The sequence below is a fragment of the Triticum aestivum genome, chromosome 1B (genome assembly GCF_018294505.1).
Source record: "Triticum aestivum cultivar Chinese Spring chromosome 1B, IWGSC CS RefSeq v2.1, whole genome shotgun sequence".
In the NCBI taxonomy this organism is placed as follows: Eukaryota; Viridiplantae; Streptophyta; class Magnoliopsida; order Poales; family Poaceae; genus Triticum; species Triticum aestivum.
In genome coordinates, this window is record NC_057795.1 from 676,302,263 (window position 1) to 676,327,364 (window position 25,102).

At 47.5% G+C, this 25,102-nt stretch overlaps 1 protein-coding gene across 1 annotated transcript; it reads left to right on the plus strand.

The window, feature by feature from the left end:
• Positions 1 to 19,077: 19,077 nt before the first annotated feature.
• LOC123082327 (long-chain-fatty-acid--AMP ligase FadD26-like) lies at positions 19,078 to 21,027 on the plus strand. Its single transcript, XM_044504683.1, has one exon. The coding sequence runs from the start codon at positions 19,078 to 19,080 to the stop codon at positions 21,025 to 21,027; it is 1,950 nt and encodes a 649-aa protein (XP_044360618.1).
• The last annotated feature ends 4,075 nt before the right edge of the window (positions 21,028 to 25,102 follow it).

The following is a 25,102-nucleotide window of genomic DNA, read 5'->3' on the forward strand; positions in this document are numbered from 1 at the left end:
ATCGCCAAGATCAAAGAGGAACGAAGCCCGGTCAGCCATGCTCCTGCACGGTCGCCGGCGCTCTGCCGATGTGCCGGCCGTCCTGGCCGGCTCTAGCTCCTCTAGCGCCGAGGCGGCCCGCGCGGCTGAGATGCTGCCTCTCCTTGCCGAGCCACTGGACGTTGGGCGCGGCCGCAGCACCTCTCGGCACCCCTCGCCGCGTGCTGCCAGGCGTCGCTCCCAGGAGGCCCTCACGCCACCGGTGTCGCCGCCGCTGTCGCCTACCTCCGTCCTGCCTCCATCGCCAAGATCAAAGAAGAACGAAGCCCGGTCAGCCATGCTCCTGCACGGTCGCCGGCGCTCTGCCGATGTGCCGGCCGTCCTGGCCGGCTCTAGCTCCTCTAGCGCCGAGGCGGCCCGCGCGGCTGAGATGCTGCCTCTCCTTGCCGAGCCACTGGACGTTGGGCGCGGCCGCATCACCTCTCGGCACCCCTCGCCGCGTGCTGCCAGGCGTCGCTCCCAGGAGGCCCTCACGCCACCGGTGTCGCCGCCGCTGTCGCCTACCTCCGTCCTGCCTCCATCGCCAAGATCAAAGAAGAACGAAGCCCGGTCAGCCATGCTCCTGCACGGTCGCCGGCGCTCTACCGATGTGCCGGCCGTCCTGGCCGGCTCTAGCTCCTCTAGCGCCGAGGCGGCCCGCGCGGCTGAGATGCTGCCTCTCCTTGCCGAGCCACTGGACGTTGGGCGCAGCCGCAGCACCTCTCGGCACCCCTCGCCGCGTGCTGCCAGGCGTCGCTCCCAGGAGGCCCTCACGCCACCGGTGTCGCCGCCGCTGTCGCCTACCTCCGTCCTGCCTCCGTCGCCAAGATCAAAGAGGAACGAAGCCCGGTCAGCCATGCTCCTGCACGGTCGCCGGTGCTCTGCCGATGTGCCGGCCGTCCTGGCCGGCTCTAGCTCCTCTAGCGCCGAGGCGGCCCGCGCGGCTGAGATGCTGCCTCTCCTTGCCGAGCCACTGGACGTTGGGCGCGGCCGCAGCACCTCTCGGCACCCCTCGCCGCGTGTTGCCAGGCGTCGCTCCCAGGAGGCCCTCACGCCACCGGTGTCGCCGCCGCTGTCGCCTACCTCCGTCCTGCCTCCATCGCCAAGATCAAAGAGGAACGAAGCCCGGTCAGCCATGCTCCTGCCTGGCGCTGGGGGCCGAGCTCGGCGCTGCTCCAGCTTTGTGAGCCCCCCATGCTCCTGTTGCCGGTGCCGTCCCCCTCCAGGCCCCCTGGTTTCGAGGCCTCCCCAACGCCTCCTCTGCCGTCCAGCGGGCCGGTGCGTCGTACTACCTCTCCTGTGCGGTGCCGACGCTTCCGGTGCGGTTGGCCTCTAGTGCCTAGCGCCGCTTTTCGGGGAGCGGCAGGCCGCCATTCTGCCCGTCCCCACCCCGGCTGCAACGCCTCCGCGAGCTCCAGCGGCGCGTCGGAAGACCTTGGCAGGAGTCACCATCTCTGAGGTTGGCGGTGCACTCTCGCTGCACAAGACGCGGGTGACGGCTCGTCCGAAGACGGCTCGTCCGAAGGCGGCTGAAATCCTGGCTTGCCGTTCTCTGGGCATCGTCAAAGACGGCGAGGACGTGACTGCGGCTGCCCTGGACGCATTCGCGGACCGCTTCAAGGAGCAGCTTTCGCCGGAGGTGCTCACAGCCATGAGGGGCCTATTCAAGCTCGACGACACTTATGCTGCTGCTGTGGAAGAGGCGCTCCTGACGCATGGAGGTGGAGCCGCGCTGGACCTAGAGAGGATTGACGAGGAGCCTGTGCTGCAGCAGGAAGCAACTTGAGTTGCTGCTCAATATGCCGATACGCCTAGGGCCTTCAGTTTCCAATGTTAGTTAATATGCGTACGTGCTTAGAGGTCCAGATTTATATTGGAAGTGTGCTGTATGGCGTATTGTGGCGACGCCTTGTTTCAAGTCTGTAGGGGTGGCTGTACACCCGTTGGAGTTGGCTTTTGTATCTTTCTGTAGTCTGTATGCTGCTGATTCGAACTCCACTATCCTGGCACATGTTATGTGGCTTTGGTCAAGGGTTATCATGGTTAGATCATGTCGACACAACCGATCAATTTTTTGAGTTGGAATGTCAGGGGCCTCAATTGCCCTGATAGGCGGTCGACAGTCAACGCCACTATCGCTTCCTCCTCTTGCCATGTTGTGTGCCTCCAAGAGACGAAGCTCGATAATATAGACCCATTCACAACGGCTTTTTTGGGGGGCCATAGACTGCGCAGCGTCCAGCAAATGACACCCCGGGGGGGTATCCTGCTCCTTTGGGATGATCTCTTGGTGGAACTGTCCAACATTACCGTTACTACCTTCTGCCTCTCGGCCATGATTCGGGTCCGTGACTCGGGCGTGAGCTTCAAGCTAACCACCGTCTACGGCCCTACCGACCACTCGCTCAAAGATGTGTTCTTTGCTGAGCTTGTTGCACATAAGCCACCTACGGGGGTGGCTTGGTTAGCCTCCGGGGATTTCAACCAGATTTACCGAGCTAGGGACAAGAGCAAGCACAGGAGGTTCACCTGGAGCAATGAGAGGTCAAATCCTACCTTGTGCAAGCTTGACTCTTTCTTTTGCAATGCGGAGTGGGACACAACCTTTGATGATCATGTTCTCCATGCGCTATCTTCGTCTCTCTCTGACCATTGCCCCCTTCTGCTTGCTGAGGATAAGGGGCCGCGGAGGCCTAGGACCTTTAGATTCGAGAATTTTTGGGCGTCTATGCCCGGATTCAGCGAAGTGGTCCAAAAGGCCTGGGCAGAGCCAGTTGAACACACCGACCCTTACATTCTGCTTTTCCACAAGCTAAACAAGACGACCATGCGGCTCTCGGAGTGGAGTAGAGGCCTCTTCTCCAAGGCTAAGGTCCATCTTCACGCCGCCCTATTGGTTATCCTTCGCCTCGACATTGCCCAGGAGAGCAAACTTCTCTCCCCTGAGGAGCGTGACCTTCGTGCTCGCCTTAAGAGAAGGGTGATAAGCTTGGCCGTACTTGAGAAAGCACGCAAAAAGCAGTGTGCCCGAATCGCTAACATCAAGGAAGGAGATGCCAACACCAAGTTCTTTCACCGTTGAGTCAACGCGCGGAGGAGAAAAAACCACATACACCGCATCATGAACGATCAAGGGTGGGTAACCGAACACAAGGCCAATGAGAAGATAATCCATGACCACTTCTCGCATGTCATGAAAAGAGGAAGCGGAAGTACGACAGACTTCAATTGGGAGGAGCTCAATCTGGAGTCGCATGACCTGCACGAGCTTGACTCGCCCTTCACTGAGGAGGAGGTCCTCGAGGCAATAAATAGCATGCCTAGCGACAAGGCCCCGGGGCCGGATGGCTTCACCGGCCTATTCTTCAAGAAGTGTTGGGCCATCGTCAAGCTTGACCTCATGGCGGTGATCCAGCGCTTCGACTCCCTACACACAACAAACCTCCACTGGCTCAACTCTGCGAATATTCTGTTGCTTCCCAAGAAGGATGGGGCGGAGAGCATCGTTGACTTCAGGCCTATTAGTCTCATTCATGCGGTCGCCAAGCTCATCGCCAAAGTGCTCTCTAGTAGGCTTGGACCGCACATGTCCGCCCTCGTCTCCAACGCCCAAAGTGGCTTCATCAAAATGCGGAGTATCCATGACAACTTCATGTCTGTTAGGAACCTTGCTCGTCGCCTGCACAAGAGCAAGACCCCTTCTCTCTTGTTCAAGCTGGATATTCGCAAGGCCTTTGACTCCGTCAAGTGGGAGTATTTGCTTGACCTCTTGCGGAGGCGTGGCTTCCCTAGCAAATCTTGGGAGTGGATTGCGGCTCTCCTTTGTTCCTCATCTTCGAGGGTTCTCTTGAATGGGGTAGCCGGCTCTCCCATCAAGCATGGCCAAGGGCTTCGGCAGGGGGACCCCATCTCCCCTCTCCTTTTTGTCATTGCCATCGACCCTTTGAAGCAAATCCTCGACACGACAACTAGGAAAGGCCTTCTGCACAAGATCCGTGGGAGAGGGGTCATCGTGCGTACCTCTCTTTACGCGAACAATGCGGCTGTGTTTGTTGCACCCATCAAGAGAGATGTGGACAACCTGGCGGCCATTCTGAGGGGATTCGGGGACGTCACCGGTCTGTGCACTAACTTCCATAAGAGCTCAATGGTGCCATTAGATGTGGCAACCTCGACTTGGACCGCATAACCCATGGGCTGCCGGCTGTTAGGGCTGCCTTTTCGCTCCGTTATTTGGGGCTACCGCTGTCGATTTGGAGGCTGAAGCTTGCTGATCTTCAATTCTTAGTGGATAAAGTGGCGAGTAGATTGACAACATATGAGGGCCAAAACATCACCACCATTGGACGCGCGACGCTCGTCAAGTCGGTTCTCGCTTCCCAAGTCATCTACTTCATCACGCCGCTTGTCATACAAACCACCATCCTGCAAAACATTGACAAACTCGAGCGGGCATTCCTTTGGTCGGGATCGGATAAGACAACTGGGGCAAAGTGCAAGGTCAATTGGGACACTGTCAGTAGGCTGCTTGACTATGGTGGGGTTGGGGTCCTAAACACCTTCAAGTTCGCGCGGGCCTTGCGTCTGCGGTGGCCTTGGTATGAGTGGAAGGAGCCCACAAAGCTGTGGGTTGGAGGTGGGAACCCGTGTGATGAGGATGACCTGAATTTTTTCTACGCATGTACCACCATCACGGTCGGCAATGGTGCGCGGACACCTTTTTGGGACTCTCCTTGGCTTCTGGGTCGCAAGCCCAGAGACATCGCTCCGCTCATTTATGAGGCTTCCTCACGGAAGCGCTGGAAGGTGCGGGAGGCCCTCAAGGAGAGCGCGTGGATTCTCAAAATCAGGCCACCTACACCGGCCTCCATTGAGCATGTTTCACAATTCTTTACCCTATGGACGCTGCTCCAAGAGGTCCACCTTGATGAGCTTGCCGACGATGACATCCTTTGGAAGCACACGGCTTCCGGGAACTACTCCGCGGCCTCCGCGTACAGGGCGCAGTTTTTGGGCTTGGTCCTCTCCCCCATGGATCAAATGGTTTGGAAGGTTTGGGCCCCTCCGAAAGTCAAGTTCTTTGCTTGGCTCGCGCTTCAAGATAGGATCTGGACTGCAAACAGATTGCAGAGGCGAGGCTGGCCAAACTGTGGCCCTTGTCCCTTGTGCAGAGGGGTGCAGGAATGCGGTCCCCATCTATTCTTCAGATGCCGCTTCACCCTCAGGCTCTGGAACATGGTGATTCAGAAGCTCTGCATCCACGACATGGACACGTCCGCATGGCACTTGTACGACTCCATCAAGGAATGGTGGGCGAGTTTGAGCGCCGAGGGCACCGCCAACCGAAAAGCGAAGGCTTCGATAACCATGTTGGTTTCATGGGTGATCTGGAATGAGCGTAATGCAAGGGTGTTTAGACACAAGAGTGCCCCTCCGCCTGTCTTGCTAAACAATGTGATCGAAGAGTCCAACCTTTGGGTTAAAGCCGGGGCGAAAAATTTAGGGTCTTTCTTATTGCGAGAGTAATTGCCATGCCGTTTCTTGACATTGTGTTGTAACAAACTCTTTCTCCTCCTCATTTAATATATGAGGCAAATCTTTTGCCCCCGTTTTCAAAAAGAAAAACTACTGGATCTCTTGGAAGCTCATGGCTGACGGTCAGTACTCCGCTGCTTCCGCGTAGGACTTCCAGTTTCTGACTTGGACCCCTGATCCTGTGCTGAATGCTATCTGGAAGGTCAAGTCCGACCCTGAAGTGAGCTTTTATATGCGGAACTGTTGAAAAAGAACTGAACTGTTGTTCGCTTAGCTGCATGTGGTAGCCTCACTCTGCTGTCTGCAACGTGTGTGGCCTCAAATCATGAGACTGTTGCTCATTTGCTCATCCGTTGCCCCTTTGCCCAGCATGCTTGGAATTTGTTCCAAGTATCCGACTGCCGGGCAGCCAACGACAGTATCAACCAAGTACCATTCCAAATGATCGATTTGGTTTCATATGCTTCCAGGATTGGGGTGAATTCGGTATCACCCACTCCTGCTCGTTGATTATTGATGTTGGATGGATAGCTGAAATCTGAATCCGTTGCTTCATTTGTGCATCATTTATCTGTATCGGCCGAGAAGTGTGGCATTGGAAAGGAGCATCTCAAGTCAATTTGTTATTCAGTTAGTTGGTGTTGTGTCGTTCATTTGTGTTGTGAGTTCTTGGCAAGAGATTGGGATTCACCGCTGTCTAGATCGTGTAAAAATAGGTTCCTAGTATGCATGAGTCTCCCTCCCCTTTGGAGTTGTGATAAACACAAGAAGCCCTTTTCTAGGGGCATTTTACATGCATTCTGTGTTGATTACTTAGTACTCCAAAGGAGTAATAAAGATGTTATCATTTGTTTGCATGATTTTAATATTGCTGATGGATGAATTTTAAGTTAAACTGAGCTAACAATTTATCTCAACTAATATTTGGTTCGATGCACATTGTGCTCAACTGCTGCCTCTGCCCTCCAGCACAGGTTGGTATCAATTTGAATAAATCTTGGTTGCAATTTCATAGTCTGCAGTTATCCCTTCTTCATGCTGTTGTTTGTCACTACATAGCAATTTTATTGTTCCTGGTAACTATTCTTTCTCATTACAATCTCCTGCGGAAATCTGATACAGTATATCCCAAGCTTCCTTGCACCCTGCTTATCATAAATAAATACTCCCTCAAGAAATATAAAAGCGTTTAGACAACTAAAGTAGTGATCTAAACGCTCGTAGATAGAAGCTGGTAATCTTGTACTCCCTCCGTCCCATATTAGTTGTCGCTGAAATGGATATATCTAGATGTATTTCAGTGCTAGATCTATCCCTTTGAGCGACAACTACTATGGGACAGAGGGAGTAGTTTGGATGTAATCAGGTTTCAAGCACACGTGGGTATTTGTTTAGAAGTTGACATTCTTGTTGGGAAAGTAGGTGCTATCATCTAAATTTTTCTTAACTACAACTGGTGTTAACAAACCCCGGTTAATCACATCCTAAGGTTGTAAATACTTAAATGACGCAAATGGCAGTGGCACAATAGTCTGTAAAAGAGTTTTTTTTCCTCTATGAGATATTTAATACTGAATATCGATGCATTTTACAAGACACTCAATGCAAATGATCGATCTGGTACATCATTGAATATTGATCAACGCTGCTACACACACGACAAATCTGAACGATTTTCAGACGACAGAGTACATCAAGCCGTCCATGCATAGACCAAACACTGGATAGCACCGTTAATTCCTCCGTCGTCCAAAGTTCGTGCGATGAACTGTCGTCTGCATAGTAGTTTCGTTAGAAGTTCTGCCGAGCTTACAACGGATTTGCTGTGCAAACGACAGATATGTGCACGACCAGTGCACGATAAGCATCTAAGGGTCTGCTGCCGGCTGTTGCCATGCAATGGACGAAGCTGATGCATTGTCGTGCACATATCGCCTACCCAATATCGCGTGCATAGGATGCAGCGAGCTAGCTGCAAGGATGCGGGGGGTGGCGACCGCCTTGTCAACAATTGTGATGTGAGGGATGAGACAGTTAGTGGCAGGGGAGGGTGGACTTGGCACTTTATGCTCGGTTCTGACCCTGGCAAGCGCGGTGTTTCCCATGGTAGGTGGATCCTCGTGAGGTGGGGTATGGTGGCTAGCGATGGGATGGGCTGCACAACAGCTTGGCTTGAGATGGTCTTCGGTGCCCATGGTGCTCTGGAACCGCATGCACACTTCTGGGAGAGGTGGAACTCAGGCGAAAGACTTTTAGCAAGGACGACATCTACGGGCGGCGTTTTCTCCTTGGAGGCGTTATCTCAAAGCTTCATTACCTTTCCATGCTCGGGTTCTCTGGGTGAAAACCCAAACTCCAGCTTTCTGCAGTGGGCGGCGGCATCTACGTCATGAACTCCTCGGAGACATTGTTTTGGAGGGTCATATTTTGGATGTTGTGTGGAGTTCTCCCACCGTCTTGGGAGGTGTATGCCGGGGCAACGGCTTCGGGATCTTTGTTGTAAGCTGAGACGACGGTCTCGGGGTAGCGGTGCGGCGACAACTCCATGAGTCAGGGTTGTTGTCCCATTGCTTGGGTGACAATCTTGAGGTGTGTGGGTCGCAGGGTTGTCGGCTCGGCCATCGCGTCCCAGTGGGGACAGTTGGACGATATGTCAGGGTTGAGTGGTGTGGTGTTCATGGTCTGCGTGAAGTTGCCCTGAGCAGCGTGGGCTGCGAGCATCTGGGTCGTGCAGCATTGCAGCTCGAGAACAAGCGGTGTCATATTGGGACGGCGACCCCAAAAGATGGTGCAAGTGGGCTGCGGTGTTCATGGTCTACTTGGGGTGAAGTGCGACACGTTGGAGGTTCGGAATGTTGTCATGGGAGATTTTGCGATTAAATTTCGAGTCCGATCGAAGGTTGATGATTGAGGGAGTCCTGGTTTCGGGGGTCCTCAGGTGTCCGGCCCAAGGATGAGGGCCGGGCTGAGTGGGCCGTGATAAAGCAGAAGGCCGCCCTCCGTGTGCGGGTAGGAGTCCTATGTGCGTAGACGGCAAGATGAGTCCGAATGTATTGTTTCCTTCCCTTATGAACCGACTTTGTACAAACCCTAGGCCCCTCCGGTGTGTATATAAACCGGAGGCTATAATATGATTCATAGGCTAGACAAGCTAGGGTTTACCCATTACTATCTCGAGGTAGATCAACTCTTGTAGCCCCTATACTCATCGAATACAATCAAGCAGGACGTAGGGTTTTACCTCCTTTAAGAGGGCCCGAATTTGGGTAAACATTGTGTCCCTTTGTCCATTGTTACCATTGATCCTTAGACGCACAACTTGGGCTCCCCTACCCGAGATCTGCCGGTTTTGACACCGACAACGATTTCCAATGGGCACTCGTGGCAGTGTATGGAGCTGCACAGCCTGAGTTAAAACCAGATTTCTTGGCTGACTTAGTCCGTATTTGTGGAAATGAACGGCTCCCAATTCTAGTTGGGGCGATTTTATTATTATACGACGACAAGATGAAAAGAATAATGATAACTTTGACGGCAGATGGTCGTTTATGTTTAACACAATTATTGAAAGTATGGATCTTAGGGAGATCAAGATTTCTGGTAGAAAATTCACTTGGGCCAACACTTTGCCAAATCCAACATACGAGAAGTTGGATCGTGTTCTCACCAGCATGGAATGGGAGCAGAAGTTTCCTTTGGTGACGGTCCAAGCGTTGTCGCGCGGGATATCTGACCATACCCCACTGCTTGTTGACTCTGGGGAGGCAACTCATGTGGGAAATAAAAATATCATCTCTTTTGAATTAGCATGGTTCGAGAGAGAATGTTTCTTGGATCTGATAGCACAGGAGTGGGCAAAAGATTCAGGAGGGAGATCAAGCATAAAAAGATTGAAGAATAAGATTAGTCATTTACGTCAGTTCTTACGTGGTTGGGCCAAACATCTGACTGGTGGCTATAAGGTTGAAAAGGAAAGGCTCCTTAACCTTAACTTATATTTAAAAGCCAAGTCATCTATTTTAGATACTAGAGAGCTGGAAACTAAAGTGGAGGCGGAACTGAGACTAAAAGAATTGCTTCGAGAGGAAGAATTGAAATGGGCGCTCTGAGCTAAAGTTTGAAAGGTCGTCCAAGGGGATGATAACACACAATTCTTTCATATGATTGCAAATGGCAAGCATGGAAAATGAAAATCTTTCAGCTAGAGCAAGATGAGGGGACGATAGTGGGGCAGGAGAACCTAAAATTATACATCACCAATTATTACAAGCAGCTGTTTGGTGCTCCCGATGATAGTTTTGTGTCCTTAGGCGAGTTGGGGGTTGACGATATACCTCAACTAGCGACAGATGAAAACGAAATTTTAACCACCCAATTTTTCGGAGAAAGAGGTGTTTGAGGCAATTTCATAGATGAAGAATAATAAAGCTCCTGGACCAGATGGATTTCCGGCTGAGTTTTATAAAAGGTGTTGGCATATTATTAAGGGTGATTTGCTTCCAATGTTCCACGATTTGTTTTCTGGACACTTGTAGCTATTTCACCTGAATTTCGGAATGATAACTCTGCTCCCTAAGAAAACGGATGCAGTGCGCATTGAGCAGTTCCGACCGATATGTCTTCTTAATGTCAGCTTTAAGATCATCACCAAGGTGGGTACTAGCATGCTAACGCAGATTGCACATAGTGTGGTGCAACCATTTCAATCGGCCTTCATGCCGGACAAAAACATCCTAGAAGGGGTTGTGGTCCTACATGAAACGCTCCATGAGATCCACACAAAAAAACTAGATGGAGCGGTTTTTAAGGTGGATTTTGAGAAAGGTACAATAAATTTAAATGGTCGTTTCTACAGCAGGCCTTGCGGATGAAAGGATTTGATCAACCCTGGAGAATGCAGGTAGACTCTCTCACGCAAAAAGGCAGTGTCGGAATCAAAGTGAATGATGACATAGGTCATTATTTCTAGACACACAAGGGTCTAAGGCAGGGCGACCCGATGTCACCTATTTTGTTCAACATAGTAGTGGACATGTTGATAATCCTAATAGGAAGAGCTAAAGAAAATGGCCAAGTAGGTGGGCTCGTCCCGCATCTAGTGGACGGAGGAGTATCCATTCTAGAGTACGCTGATGATACTATCATCTTTATGGAGCATGATCTAGCTAAAGCAAGAAACATGAAGCTTCTGTTATGCCTGTTCGAACAGTTACCGGGGTTAAAGATTAACTTCCGTAAAAGTGAATTGTTCTGCTTTGGGAGAGCTAAAGACAAACAAGAAGCTTACAAACAACTGTTTGGATGTGAATTAGGGTCGATGTCGTTTACATATTTGGTCATACCAATTCACCATCACAAGCTATCTAACATCGAATGGAAGAGCATTGAGGATCGATTTGAAAAGAAACTAAGCTGCTGGAAGGGCAAACTTATGTCACATGGAGGCCAACCTATTCTCATTAATTCGGTGCTCACGAGCATGCCAATGTTTCTATTGTCTTTCTTTGAAGTACCAGTTGGGGTTCGGAAAAGACTGGAGTTCTATCGATCACGTTTTTTCTGGAAGAGTGATGAGTTAAAACAAAAATACAGACTTGCTAAATGGGATATTATCTGTAGGCCAAAAGACCAAGGTGGTCTTGGCATTGAAAATTTAGAGGTGAAGAACATATGTCTTCTCAATAAGTGGCTGTACAAGCTATCTAGAGAGACCGATGCTACATGGGCCCAGATCCTGCATAATAAGTACCTTCAATCTAGAACCTTATCTCAGGTGTGGTCAGACCGATCGATTCACCATTTTGGAAAGGATTGATGAGAGTGAAATCAGCTTTCTTCTAGAGGACAAAATTCATTGTTGTAATGGTACTTCTATGAGATTCTGGGAGGATACGTGGTTAGGGGAGACACCTCTAGCTCTCCAATATCATTCTCTCTATAATATTGTTCAGCGTAGAGATGCTTACGTTGCAACAGTATTACAGTCCAACCCTCTAAATATTCAATTCAGGAGGACATTAGCGGGAAACAGTTGGGAAGCCTGGCTCCATCTTGTGAGAAGATTGATGGATGTTCACCTCTCTCAACAGCCAGACCAGTTGCACTGGAAACTAACTCAGAATGGAATGTTTTCAGTGAGATCCATGTATTTAGATATTATCAATTCCGGCACTATCCCCCGTTCTATGCATATTTGGAAAGTCAAAGTGCCCTTAAAAATTAAAGTGTTTATGTGGTTTGTCCACAAGCAAGTTATTCTAACTAAGAACAATTTGGCAAAACGTAACTGGACAGGATCGCGAAGATGTAGTTTTTGCGAACATGATGAATCTGTCAAACACCTCTTTCTTGATTGCCCAATGGCAAAAAATTTATGGCGGTCTGTTCACATAGCGTTTAACATTACTCCTCCCAATACCATCCACATGTTATTCAGGACGTGGCTAGATGGAGTTGAGTCAGAACCCGCGGAACATATCCGTGTAGGAGTATGTGCTTTATTATAGGCTATATGGAACTGCAGGAACAATTTGGTTTTTAACAGAACGACACATATTCATTCCTTGCAGGTTATTTTTCGGGCCACTACACTAATCCGTATGTGGTCGCTACTCACTCCGACGGATGCCAGGGAGCGTATGGTTACTGGGTCTATCCGTTGAAAGACGGTAGCACGGGCTATCTTCAACCGGTTTGGATGGCAGTCATTTAGGATAGGTGTTTAGTTTCCTATCTATCTTTTTTCCGCCGGTTGGCTATCTCGTTTTCATGCTTTTGCTCTTTGTGAGCCTTTTTGTTATTCGAGACTTGGAGACTTTGTTAAACATTTTGCTTATTAATAAGATCGTTGCATGCATCACTCCAATGTAGAGGCCGGGGGATAACATCCTTTTCAAAAAAAAGAAAGGGTTCTTTTGTGATCCGCACTAGGTGAGGCAAAGATACTGCTTGGGAGCATGCTATAACTTCACACGTGTAACTATACACATGGAAATTACTTGTCACAAGGAATATGACGAAGCACCACGCTGTTTGCCATACATAGCTTTGACAGTACATGGACATTCTTTTCGGGAATTTATTTCTCACATTTTTATCAAAAAGAAAGCTCAAAATGCATCACACAACGTCTTGAGATTGAGAAAGTCACCACAGACACCTATAGATAAAAGGATTTGCACTAAAAATATAGAATGCTCAAAGGCTAAAAAATGTCAATTGATTCTATACTAGTGTAGATCAAAGGATTTGCACTAATATAGAATCTACGCATTTTTCTTCATACAAGAGAAATCATAAAAACAAATCTACTCCTTGCGCACGAGGAGCATGCTACAAACCGTGCACAACTAATTCCTATGGATGTACCAGCACATTTAGAATCAAGAAAAATTAACTGGGATGAACTAGAAATATGACGGAACGGAAGAACGACTTCCGCCGAGATCATACCCTAACGTGGTGATGATTTCGCACTACGACGACATGGCAAAAAACAAGAACCGTGGCTTTGGGGGAGGACGAAGGCGAAGTTGCACCGGCAGTTGGTGTGCAATGACGTTCATCAAAGTTGGATGCAGATCACCGGTGCTCGAGGGTTTAGGAGGCAAGGGATTTCGTGAAGAGTCGAAACCATCTCGAGGAGGACAGTGAGCTCTTTGTATAGTGGAGGGAATAACTCCATCATCATGAGAGAAAATTAATGGTTCAAAACCAAAGACTCTTTACATTCAATGGACGGGATCTATTGGTAGATAAACGTCGACATGTGTTATCTAAGAAATAACTAGGTCTCTCTATTTGAGGAGGGGAGGGGGAGCTGTCTTTCGCCAAATTAGATGTTTCTTCGGTACGCATTTTCATCGTAGCCAGAGTGATGCTTAAAGTTTCAAATTACGTACTCACGAGAGAAAAACATATAATGGACGAGAAGGAATAGAAAAGTAGGGTCTTAAACATTTTCACTCAGAGAGAAAAACATCAATGAGTGAAATGCATTGAGGAATAAATCTAGATCTATGGAAGAACAATTAAAACTAACAAACAAAAATACAAAGGAGTTTATGGCGTTACCCATCGTGTAGGAATTATGAGACCCAAAACTTTGTACAATAAGTGGTAAAGTTCTATGAGTCAAATTCCTCATTAATATATTCACTATTGGAGAGAAAATCTTCACTTTGTCGAAAATTTCATTTTCATCAAGTGTTATACACCAAATCCATCAATATTGTTATAGTGTAAATGCATGTGCAAATCTTTCGCAACACATTATTGGGAATCCACAATGACTTCTCCTCGATGATGCTGCCGTGATTGACATAAGCCACTGCAGATCCTAGACTTGAAGAAGACTTTTATCACTTATTTAAACTAAACTTTTATACCATTTTATAATTTACTCTCTCGACATACAATCTTAACTAGCATCGTTTTCTAATATATACTACCGAAATTAACCACATAATAGTTTATCTAAATATTCAAATACAATTAACCATATTTTATTATGTTATCAATTTTGTAAGACACTTTCAATAAATTTAAATATATATTGCAAAGAAAAGTGGTGTTAGATTATTTATTTATTTTGAGACATTGTTCTTAATTATTTTTTGTCAAACCAAATAATTCTATATCGGTGAACAATTGGAAAAGAACAAATTACATGTCTTCAGAATGTAAATTATGGAACTTAGATGAATTCAATGCATATGTATTTGTTTGTTCCTGTGTTATAGAACCTTCAATACCATGACAAAGAGTGCTAAAGTTGATAAATATTTCTAGAGTGTGTGATTTGGTGTAATCAAGTTGAAAGGATAATTATGGAGTAAAGAATATCTACGGGAGATATGTTGTCGAATTGTTGGCATTGCTAGTTTATTGGTTTCTTTGTGGCCAAATATTTCTTTCATGTTTTTGGTTCAACAATCAGTCAACATCCCATGCATTCTGGAACTGCGCCTCGATTTTTTTATAAGTCTGATGTGTTTCCTAATAAAATTATTTCCTTGTACTTAGTGGAATATTAAAGTTTTAAGTATATCCACAAAGAAATTTCCGCACTATATTTTTTTCTTACTTTGGTATGCAGTGTGCATACAAGTGTGCAATTCCACCCCAAAAGTAACATTATCATTCACTCATCCCCTTAACTCACTCGAAATCAACTTAACTCATCAATATTTAAGCATTAACTAATTATTTGGGAAATAATATATAGATGTGCAACTAGTTTCCCATGCACATCTTATCCTTCCTTCCTTTCCCCCTTTTTCGAGCCTTAAAAAATGTGAAAGAATATGATTCATGGATGAAAATCATGCTACATCATGTGGACTTACAAATTTAATAAAAAAAATATGACCATATGGGACCTATACAAAAAAGGAAAGGTATAAAGTAATAGTGCTTGAGCCAAATAGGCACCACTTTACCAAAATTTATCCTTTTATACATATGACAACAAGTCTTTGTTTTCTTAACAATTTTTATAGATGAAAAATATACAACTGATTTGCATCCATGAATTATTCATATTTTTTTTGCAAACACATGTACATGAAAAGAAGAGAGGAATATGGGTGGCTGGGCAACTAGTTTTCAACATTACCTTCGCATTGCCTATACTATGATAAATTTGAATGCCTTCACTGTGTGCTAATTGGGCATCACAAAAGGGAATTCCTAAGTGATTCTTATTATCCTAGCTTGGGGTCAGCCATGCGCATTGCTCACTTGGTGACCTGGGTCTTTTTTTTGGCGAGTGAGTGACCTGGGTCTTTTGAAACCACGTGACATAGGCAATTTGGCTTGGATGGAGGCCAACTTTTGCATTTTCAAGAAACTGCAGACTTGAACAAATTGTTTTTGTCAATGTTAATTAAGACCATGCGTATGTACAAGTGTATCTTTTGTCCACCAAGAAGGCAAACATGTGACCTTGTATGTTATCCTGATGGTGGATGCATAATTAGTTTGATACATGTGTAAGAGTCTAAGGGAGATAGTGTTTATTTTCAAATTGCAGGAGATTTTTTTACTAATGATTTTCTTGTAGAAAACTAGAGATATTGTTTATTTTCAAATTGTAGAAGATATACACATTTTGATACATGTGCTTGGGTCCAATAGTGACAGAAACAAAACTGAATTAATTGAGAAAATATACGCATTTTAAAAAGTGTTCACGCATTTAAAACTATGATAATTACATTTTTAAATGCTCATGAGAATTTAGGAATGTGTTCGCATAATTTGTAAATAATATTTCATACCATTCTCATGAAAGTTTCAAAAAGATTGACACATTCTAAAATATGTTTCATGGCATTTTAAAAATTTCTCACAAATGTAATAGTTCGTTTGCACAGTTATACAAAAAAATGTCATAACATATAAAAAATGTTAATGCAATTTTAAAAAAAATTGCAACACATAATAACATGTTTGCATTTTAAAAAAATAATTCAAAACTGCGTTTAAATTTTTTTCATTGTGTACTAAAAAAATGTGCAATGTCCATTTTATAAAATGTTCAGTGTGCATTTTACTAAATGTTCAACATGTGTTTGGAAAAAGTTTAACGCGAATCTGAAAATCTGTAACCTGTATATGAAAATGTTTAATCTGTATTTTTCTTGACAATTTTAAAAATAACAATAAAACGGGAAAATAGAAACCAAAAGAAACCATGAAACCAATGCAGAAAACACGTAGAAAGTAAAAAATAAAAAATCAATGTAAAGTTAAGAAAAATATAAAACCACGTGGAAGGTTCTAAAAGTGATTCGTATGGGTCCACACAAGGTTCCCAAAACCACTTTATTGTGCTGATCCACTAAGGGGTTGTTCGGATAAGAGGCGGTATATGGAAAACGAGTTTGTACCAGGATTTTAGCAAAATCAGTTTTGCTAATTGATTTTTGGATTACCGATTTACACAATAACAAGTTTGGGTTTGGAAACGGGTAAAATTGGCTTGTGTATTTCCTTGTTTGGATAGATAACGATTTGCTTCCTTCCGTGACCTTCTCTCTCTTACTAACCCCAATTTTGGCCATTGCTGGTGGCTTCGCAAGCTCCACCTGTGATTCCTTCTGTAGATCGTTCTCTGTCCGTAGACGCCGGTGCACTCCTCCCCTTGTTTTGCGATGCTGGTGCACTCCTCCCGACTGGACGGCCTCGACGAGTTCGCGCAGAGAGGCTTCCCTGGTCGCCCATAGGCTCTGAACAAGGAGAGCTGCTGCTCGCGCTCATCCCGCAGTCTGTCGCCCCTCGGCGCTTGCCGTACAGGAGCGCCCCTCGTCGGCCCGCATAGGCTCTGCTTGGGGAGCTGCTCCTCAAGTTCATCCCGCAGGTCCACTGCGCCTCGACGCTGGCTGTCCAGAAACATCCCTTGTCGGCCTCACATAGGATCTGCGCGGGGAGAACTGCTCCTCGAGCTCATCCGGCAGGTCCGCCGCGCCTCGATGCCGGACGTCCAGAGCATCCCTCTCGGCACCACATAGGTTCTGCTCGGGTCGAGTTGATTCGCAGGTCCGCCGCCCCTCGACGCTGGCCGTCCAGGCACATCCGTACCAGGTAGTGCAGATCTAAGGGAATGCTCGACGCCGGCCACCCTGACGGCGTCCATGTCGGGACTGGAGGTGAGCGACAAAAAACGCAAAACTGGAGCCACGAAGCTGTTGGGAAACGAGTCGTCGAGGGGGAAGCAGTTACGATCACGTATATAGCGATCGCGATTTTGGAAAAACGGATAATAGTAGATTTCCCACAAACCTGAAATCGAGGGTTTTGGAGAACTAAGTTTCCTATATACGTGGATTAGTGATCGTAGCCAAATAAGATTTTAGTCTGTTGAACCGTTTTCCTGATTTATAGAGAACAGATTCTGTACATACGCCCTATCCAAACAACGCCTAAGGAAAGCGCAGTAAGCGAGATATAATTCATTTTGTCGGAACCTAGTGGTTGTGGAGTTCTTGTAACTTTTTGTGCGTCAAATTATCATTGAAATGCTTACAAAGCTCCTATATGGCCCGGCCACGTGAAAGGCCAAGATCTTGGTAATCATTTATTGAACATATTTTTCTAAATCAGTAAAAATAAGAATAGCAAAAAGTATAAATGATTCTAGGACAGACGAAAATGTTCATATTATGTTAAAAAATCTGTGTTCAGAAAAATGCATTAATGTTTAAAAGGGGTAATTATTATATACTCATGCACGACTAGGATTCATGTTCTCTTTTATTTTTGAAAATCACGTATTTAACCCCACCCCTCCCAACAAAACAAAGTGAAAATGACAAACAATAGTAAAAACAACTAGCACAAAAGGGGGAACGTTGGTCAAACAGAAAATGAAAAAACACCGGAGAAGAAAATGGAGGGAAAATGACAAGAAAAGGAGTAGATATTACAGATAAAAATAAGCTAACTGGATCGGGATTTTTTTTAACACGGTACAGACGCAAACGCTCATGCACTAACCTCTATGAACGCACACATGCACACTCCCTATGAGCACCTTTGAAAGACTGAGCCGGCAATATCATCTTGAGATTTACGAAGTCGCCTAGGCGCATCGTCGTCGACGTGAACGTCTCCTCTCACTGAAAGCGCTTCGCCGGAAATTCTGAAATAAATCCGGGAATAATGCGAGCATCAGGACTTCAAGCTTGGTGGGCTGGGATACAACAGTCCCTCTAAGGCCTTGTAGAATGGAAGGTGCTTAGAGAGATGCTTAGAAAAATAAACCGGGTTTTTCTGAAGCATCGATGCCTATTTCTACAGGAGAGACGCTTAGTTAAGCGTCTATCCTATACAAATAAGCACCGATGCTTAAAAAAAGCTTGATTTATTTCTCTAAGCACCTCCCCTAAGCACCTCCCATTGTACACGGCCTAACCATCCAACCATAGGTTGGTTCGCATGGGTCGAAAACCTTGAGATGCGTGCGTGTTATTATACAGACAAGTGTTCTCGCAAAAACAAATACAAAAACAAAAATGCGGACAAGCATGCACGCAGCGATACGGGTGGATAGACTCGTCGGCGTCATCGCATCAACACGAGCGATATCGCCCAATCGCTACTGTCTGCCCAAAAATACATTTCCGTGAGTGCGATAGCGTGAATATGCCGGTGCAGATCCCAAATTCCAGGGGTCATTCTCACATCCTCCTCGGCATCAACGGATTCCGACATTGTTGCGGGCGACAGAGATTGACACTGGTGCGTGCTGCGGTGCAGGTCCCGATCACGGGACTGTTGAGCGCGGCAAAAATAAACAGCTTGCACGGCATATGCCCTCACATATCCGCCGCCGCCGGGATGCACCCAAGGAGGCGACACCAAGCCCCAACCCACCGCCCTCTTTGTTTTCGTCCACGTCGCCGTCGGCTGACACATCGGCTGCGCTGGCCACCGTCGCCGTCGCCATGGCGGATCGGGTGGCACTATAAATACCGCTGCGTTGCATGAGTTGTTACAGTCTAGCTGGCAGCACGCACGGCCATGGCGACCGAGAACTACGACCCCTGCTACCCGGACCAGCCGGCGGTGCACCGGTACCTGCCCCTGTGGGCCAGGATGCCGGCGTTCGCCGCCAAGCCGGCCTTCGTCTGGGCCGACGACGACGACGCGCCCACCGGCGCAATGTCATACACCGCGATCACGTACTCCGAGCTCAATGCGGCGGTGGAGCGCATGGCGTCCGGGCTCCTCGGCACGCTCCGGCGCGGCGACACCGTGCTCGTGCTCGCCTCCCCCGGCCTCCGCCTCGTCAAGCTCCTCTTCGCGTGCCAGCGCGCCGGGCTCACCGCGGTGCCCGTCATCCCGCCCGACCCGTCCAGGCCCGGCCCCGCGCACGCGCACCTCCTGCGCGCCGTGTCTCAGACGAGGCCCAGCGCCGCCGTCGCCGACGCGCGCTACGTCACCGCCGTCGCCTCGAGCCGGCTAGCGGCCGCGCTGAGCGGCCTGCGCTGGCTGTCCGTGGACGCGCTGGACGAAGGAGAAGCTGGTTTGCCGGGCGCCATGGCGGGGCACGCAGGCTGCGGCGCGGGAGACGCGTACCTGGTCCAGTACACGTCCGGCGCGACGGGCGTCCCGAAGCCCGTGGTGGTCACCGCCGGCTCGGCGGCGCACAACGTGCGGGCGGCGAGGCGGGCCTACGACCTGGGCCCCGGCAGCACGATCGTCTCGTGGCTGCCGCAGTACCACGACTGCGGCCTCATGTTCCTGCTCCTCACCGTCGTCTCCGGCGCCACCTGCGTGCTGGCCTCGCCCGACGCCTTCCTCCGGCGCCCGCGCCTTTGGCTAGAGCTCATCTCCGAGTTCAATGCCACGTGCACGCCCGTTCCGTCGTTCACGTTGCCGCTCGTCCTCCGCCGTGGCGGCGGGCGCTCGGCGTCGGCGCACGGACTGCAGCGGCCGGTGCAGCTCGGCAGTCTCCGGAACCTGATCCTGATAAACGAGCCGATCTACAAGGCGTGCGTCGACGAGTTCGTCGCAGAGTTCGGCCGCCACGGGCTGCGCTCCGAGTCGGTCTCGCCGTCGTACGGCCTCGCCGAGAACTGCACGTTCGTGTCCACGGCGTGGCGGAGCACAAGCGGGCGCGTGGACCGCCTCCCGTCGTACAAGAAGCTACTGCCGTCGGCGAGGCTGCCATCGTCCTCGTCCAGGGCGCACGAGGCGCCGGAGATCGAGATCGTCGTGGTGGACGAGAAGACCGGTGAGCCGGTGAGGGACGGCACGGAGGGGGAGGTCTGGGTGTCCTCGCCGAGCAACGCGTCGGGGTACCTAGGCCACCCGTCGGCGAGCCACGAGGCATTCTGCGGGAGGATGCCGGGGAGGGCGGGGTCGCGCTTCGTGCGCACGGGCGACCGCGGCGTCGTCACCGGACCGGAGCGGTACCTGTATGTTGTCGGCCGTAGCGTCGACGTGGTCGGCACGGCGTTCAACAGCCGCGTGCACGCACACTACATCGAGACGGCAGCTCTCGGAAGCGCGCCGGAGCGCCTGAGGGGTGGCTGCATCGCCGCTTTCACCGTGCCGGCGGCAGCGTCGAAGGAGCAAATGTGCATCGTCGCGGAGCTGCAGAAGGGGAGCGGCGGTGACCACACGAGTCTCTGTGACGGCATGAGGCGGTCAGTGTGGGAGGCGGAAAGGGTGAGGGTTGGTCGGGTCATGCTGGTCCAGAGCGGCGCGGTGCCGAAGACGACGTCAGGGAAGGTGCGCCGTGGGGCGGCGAGGGAGAAGCTGGTCGCCCGGAGGTATCCGGTGGTTTTTGAGGCCCTGTACGACAACGGTGACGGCGGGGGCTCGACGCGTGCGGTGCGTGACGAAGATGGAGAAATGGAGGAGAGGTGCGCGGCAAGCTGGATGGCAGGAGAGGGTGGGGTGCCCGCCATGGCCACGGCCTTAGGTGGTGCAAGCCGCCGTGTTCGCGTCCAATCGTTTCTGTGAGAAACAAGTTTTCGAAGATTAAAGTGTGTAGTAGGATGAATGGAATTGTTTGGTTTGTCTTGGTGATCATGTTTCATGATGAAGCACCTCTCCCTTTTTGCCATGTTTTATTATGTCTTGATGTCCATTTAGGGGAGTTGAAGATCTAGTGTTTTTAATGAAGTTTGTGTTAGTGGTAGGCATTAAAAACCTGCATGGCAGAATGTTGAGTCATTTCTCATTCCAATTTTAATCTGAACGGTTCTCATTCCAATTTTAATTCTCAAGTTTGTGCTTATGAACCCGAAGTGTTTTTTTTTTCGAGGAAAACTTCTAAACTATTCATGAACTGTCAAGGTAGTATAAAGAACTTTCTGTAAAAAAAAGGTAGTATAAAGAACACCAGAAGTAAAAAATACATCCAGACCCGTAGACCATTTAGGGACGACTGCAAGCACTGGAGCGGAGACACATCGCAGTCATCGCCCCTCCCTCGTCGGAGCCGGGCAGACCTTGTAGTACATCGAAACAACACTATAGGACCAGCGCACCAGAATAGCAACCGCTGCCGATGAAGACACATATACATCGAAAGGGGCCAACCTGTAGACACACAAACAAAGATGAACGAAGACCTGATCCATGTGGATCCACTAAAGACAAACGTCGACCGAATCACATGTGGATCCGCCGGAAAGAAATCTCCACACACCCTCCGATAATGCTAAAAACGCCACCATAACGCTCCCTTGGCCTCGTAGCACATGGCAGGTCATGGGGTTCGCTGAGGTCTTCGACGATCAAGCTTGCTTGGCGCATTCAGAGCCTATTAGCTGTAGTTGCTTGTATCTTTGTCATCCAGCTTTTCTTTTTCATTTTTTGTTTTTTCTGTTGCTCTATGTATCCTTGGTGTGGTGATTGCTTTATAATATAAAACGGGATAAACCCTTTTTCATCAAAAGCACCACAAGAGCAGGGACTAGGTGGAGAAAATCATATTTCATCTCCAGGGAGTCGTCACTGCCTTGGCTCTCTAAGCAGGACAGAAAGCCTAACAAAAACTCAAAATACACCTAAAAACGGAGTCCTCCAGCCGGCAAGGGCCGAGATCCACTCCATGGCTCTAAGACAACAGGAGGCAAGATAGATCGGCAGCACCGGCGGGAGGCACAAGAAACCCTAAGCGGCTGGGTTCCCTTGGGCACGAGCGAAGGGATGTCTTGACCATGAACCCGGAGTGTTTAATATAGATAATGTCATTACTAATCCCGGTAACCGAAACAAACTGAAGAGTATGCTACAACATAAATTATAGATGGAATAAAAAGAGTATATTTGTTGTAGGCATATCTTGGAATTTTGGGATCCATGTATGGTGAGGGAGCGACGTTTCGGCACCCGGGCTCAGGTGAGCCCGATGATGAACTATAAATTTGCGAAATTTAGAAAACAAAATTTTAAAAGATTTATTTTTTGTGTGGTGCAAGATGCTCCTGCGTGTGAGGCCCGTGCAAAATTTGGTGAGACATTCGTGGAGGTCATGGCAAAAAATACAAATGTTGGTGTCCGAGAAACTTTTGAAAACAACATTGTTCACACCCGAGTTTGTACTTTTTGCCACGAACTCCTCGAATGTCCAAACAGCCCAAAATTTCGCAAAAACACCACACATTTGACCATCTTGTACCACAAAAACTTCAGAATGTTTTGTTTGTGCTTTTTTATTTTACTATTCATCGGATGCATATGAGCCTGGCCTCCCACTTGAATTATCAGTATGGTGAGCATCTTTAAAGTGGCTGAAGTCTATGTTATGAATCCTTTTTATGTCTTTTTTGTGCTCTTGATAGTTGTATCCTATAGATCATAAATACAAATTCTGTTTTGGTCAAAGAGTCATATGGAGTAAACTTGCACTATGTCATAAATCGTTGGACACTAAACATGTGGATCGTGACTCCACCAGGATGGTCAAGAGGTGCCGAAACCTTCCCACCCGCCCAAGTTTGAGCACTAGTGCTCGCATTCTCAGTTGTGTACACGCCTTTCTTCTTAATGAAAGGTTGTGGTGTTGTCTAACTCATGATCAAGGTTTGGGGTTTAAACATTTTTCCTAACAAACTTTAATTCTAGGCTGCAATGTTGCCCACACTTGACCATTGAGCCATGACAATTTGGCAACTAAAAATAGGGTATCCAATATTACTATATGAAAATTGTCATGCTTTTGTGGCGTTTTCCACAAATCTATGAGAAAACAATAAACCATTCGGATTTCCATACTTTTACCATAACACAATAAATCGATTCACCCTAGTCCTCTAACCAAATGCTAGAACGGGAGGTGCATCGAACTGTTGTGTGATGCTGGGAACATATCACTATCATGATGCAAGCTTCATGCAACGGAGGAGATTAGTAGCGAGACAAAGTGGCATCAGTCATCATCTGGCCATGCCCACGAACATCAAATCGATCTAGAGATTAATGAAACATTTCTTTCTGCTCAACCTATAGTTTCTAGACTCTTGGCTTTCTTTTTCTTGGCACATCAAAATTTTATAATCTTGCCCTTTTGCGGAGTTTGGGGCAAAATCTTGGAGTTGCGATGGTCTTTAGGAGAGGGAGGGGGAGAGGGTGGTCAGACCAATATTTGAGCTTATTTTTGTTTTTTATGTGGGCCATCTATTACGGGTTAATGGACGAAAAATCTCCTAAGCTAGGGATGGCTGCCGAAGTTGCCCATCACTGAGCGCCACTACTTAATACACTAACAACACCATGACTGACTTCATCGTAATGCTATACCATATGATAGCCAACGCGGCCACCCCACACTCTACTCAACTCAAGTTAGTATTGTTGCTAAAGCAGCCACACGTCAGGTCGTTGGCGCCTCCTCTGCCCAGCTCACCCTTGCTAGTTGTGTTTCTCTTTCCACCAAGATGTACATCCACTGCACCGGCAATGTTGAACTCGAAGGTGTAGATTCGACAGAATCAGTTTCTATACAGTCTGAGCTAGAAGGTGTTGAAGGAGGCGACAATGACCAACAACCACTTTAGGAAGATTGACAGCCTGCACAAGACAATTTTTTTTAACCTTTTTATAGCTCAATTTTTGGATATACAATGTTTAATGTACATTATTTGATTATAAGGCCAAAATTAATCACATAACAATCTTCACAAAATTAAGATACATTATTTTGATATGTATCTGTAAACCGATGTAAAGAAAATGTATTTGCACTAAGCTAAAAATATCTATTGCATGGAAAGTGACATTACTAATTTCCTTTATGAGACATTTGATCTTAATTTGTTTTGTTGAACTGAATTATTCTAAACTAGTCACAAATAAAAAATTATAGGTCTCTAAAATCAATTGTTGTCACTTAGATACATTGCCAATATATGTATGTGTCAACATCTTGTTTGGTATAAATCCATAATTATGAAGGTGGCGAGTTCCAAACTTGACAAAGTTTCCTAAACCGTGAGGTTTCAGGTGCAAGTGAATATAAGGGGGCAATTACCAACGTACCTAGTAGAAATTTCTAGAGCAAGCCAACTATGTATGGGGAAACTGCCTTTGAATCATTAACATTACTTGAGTTTTTCCCATGGCCATATAAGAATAACAACCAGTCGGCATTTTATTCATTTGTTGTTGAAATAACAACACTTAGCTTCTCCTGGATTGAACGAGTCCCCTTTTCTTGGTTTGATATACAATATGCATTAAAATGTTTCAATGTACTCAATGACATAGTATAGCTAGATACAAAGGAAACTTACACCTGGTTTTTTTCTCTTGGTTTGATGTACAATTTCCATAAGAATGTGCAATTCAACACGAAAAGTAACAATAACTTGCACTTATTATCTTAACTCACATAAAATTGACTTAACTCATTAAGATTTATGCATTGTCTATTTTGATTTGGAAAACCACATACAACGACACACAACTATTTTGCATTTCTTGACACACAACCACATACAAATATGAATATCTCCAGTTCATACAAATTGGCCTCTAGCTAATAAGAGACCATATGTGAGCAACCTTATTGCCCGCTCTATAGCTGCCA

Excerpts from the sequence above, each read along its gene's own strand:
- LOC123082327 (XM_044504683.1), top strand. The coding sequence starts at position 19,078 with ATGGCGACCGAGAACTACGACCCCTGCTACCCGGACCAGCCGGCGGTG.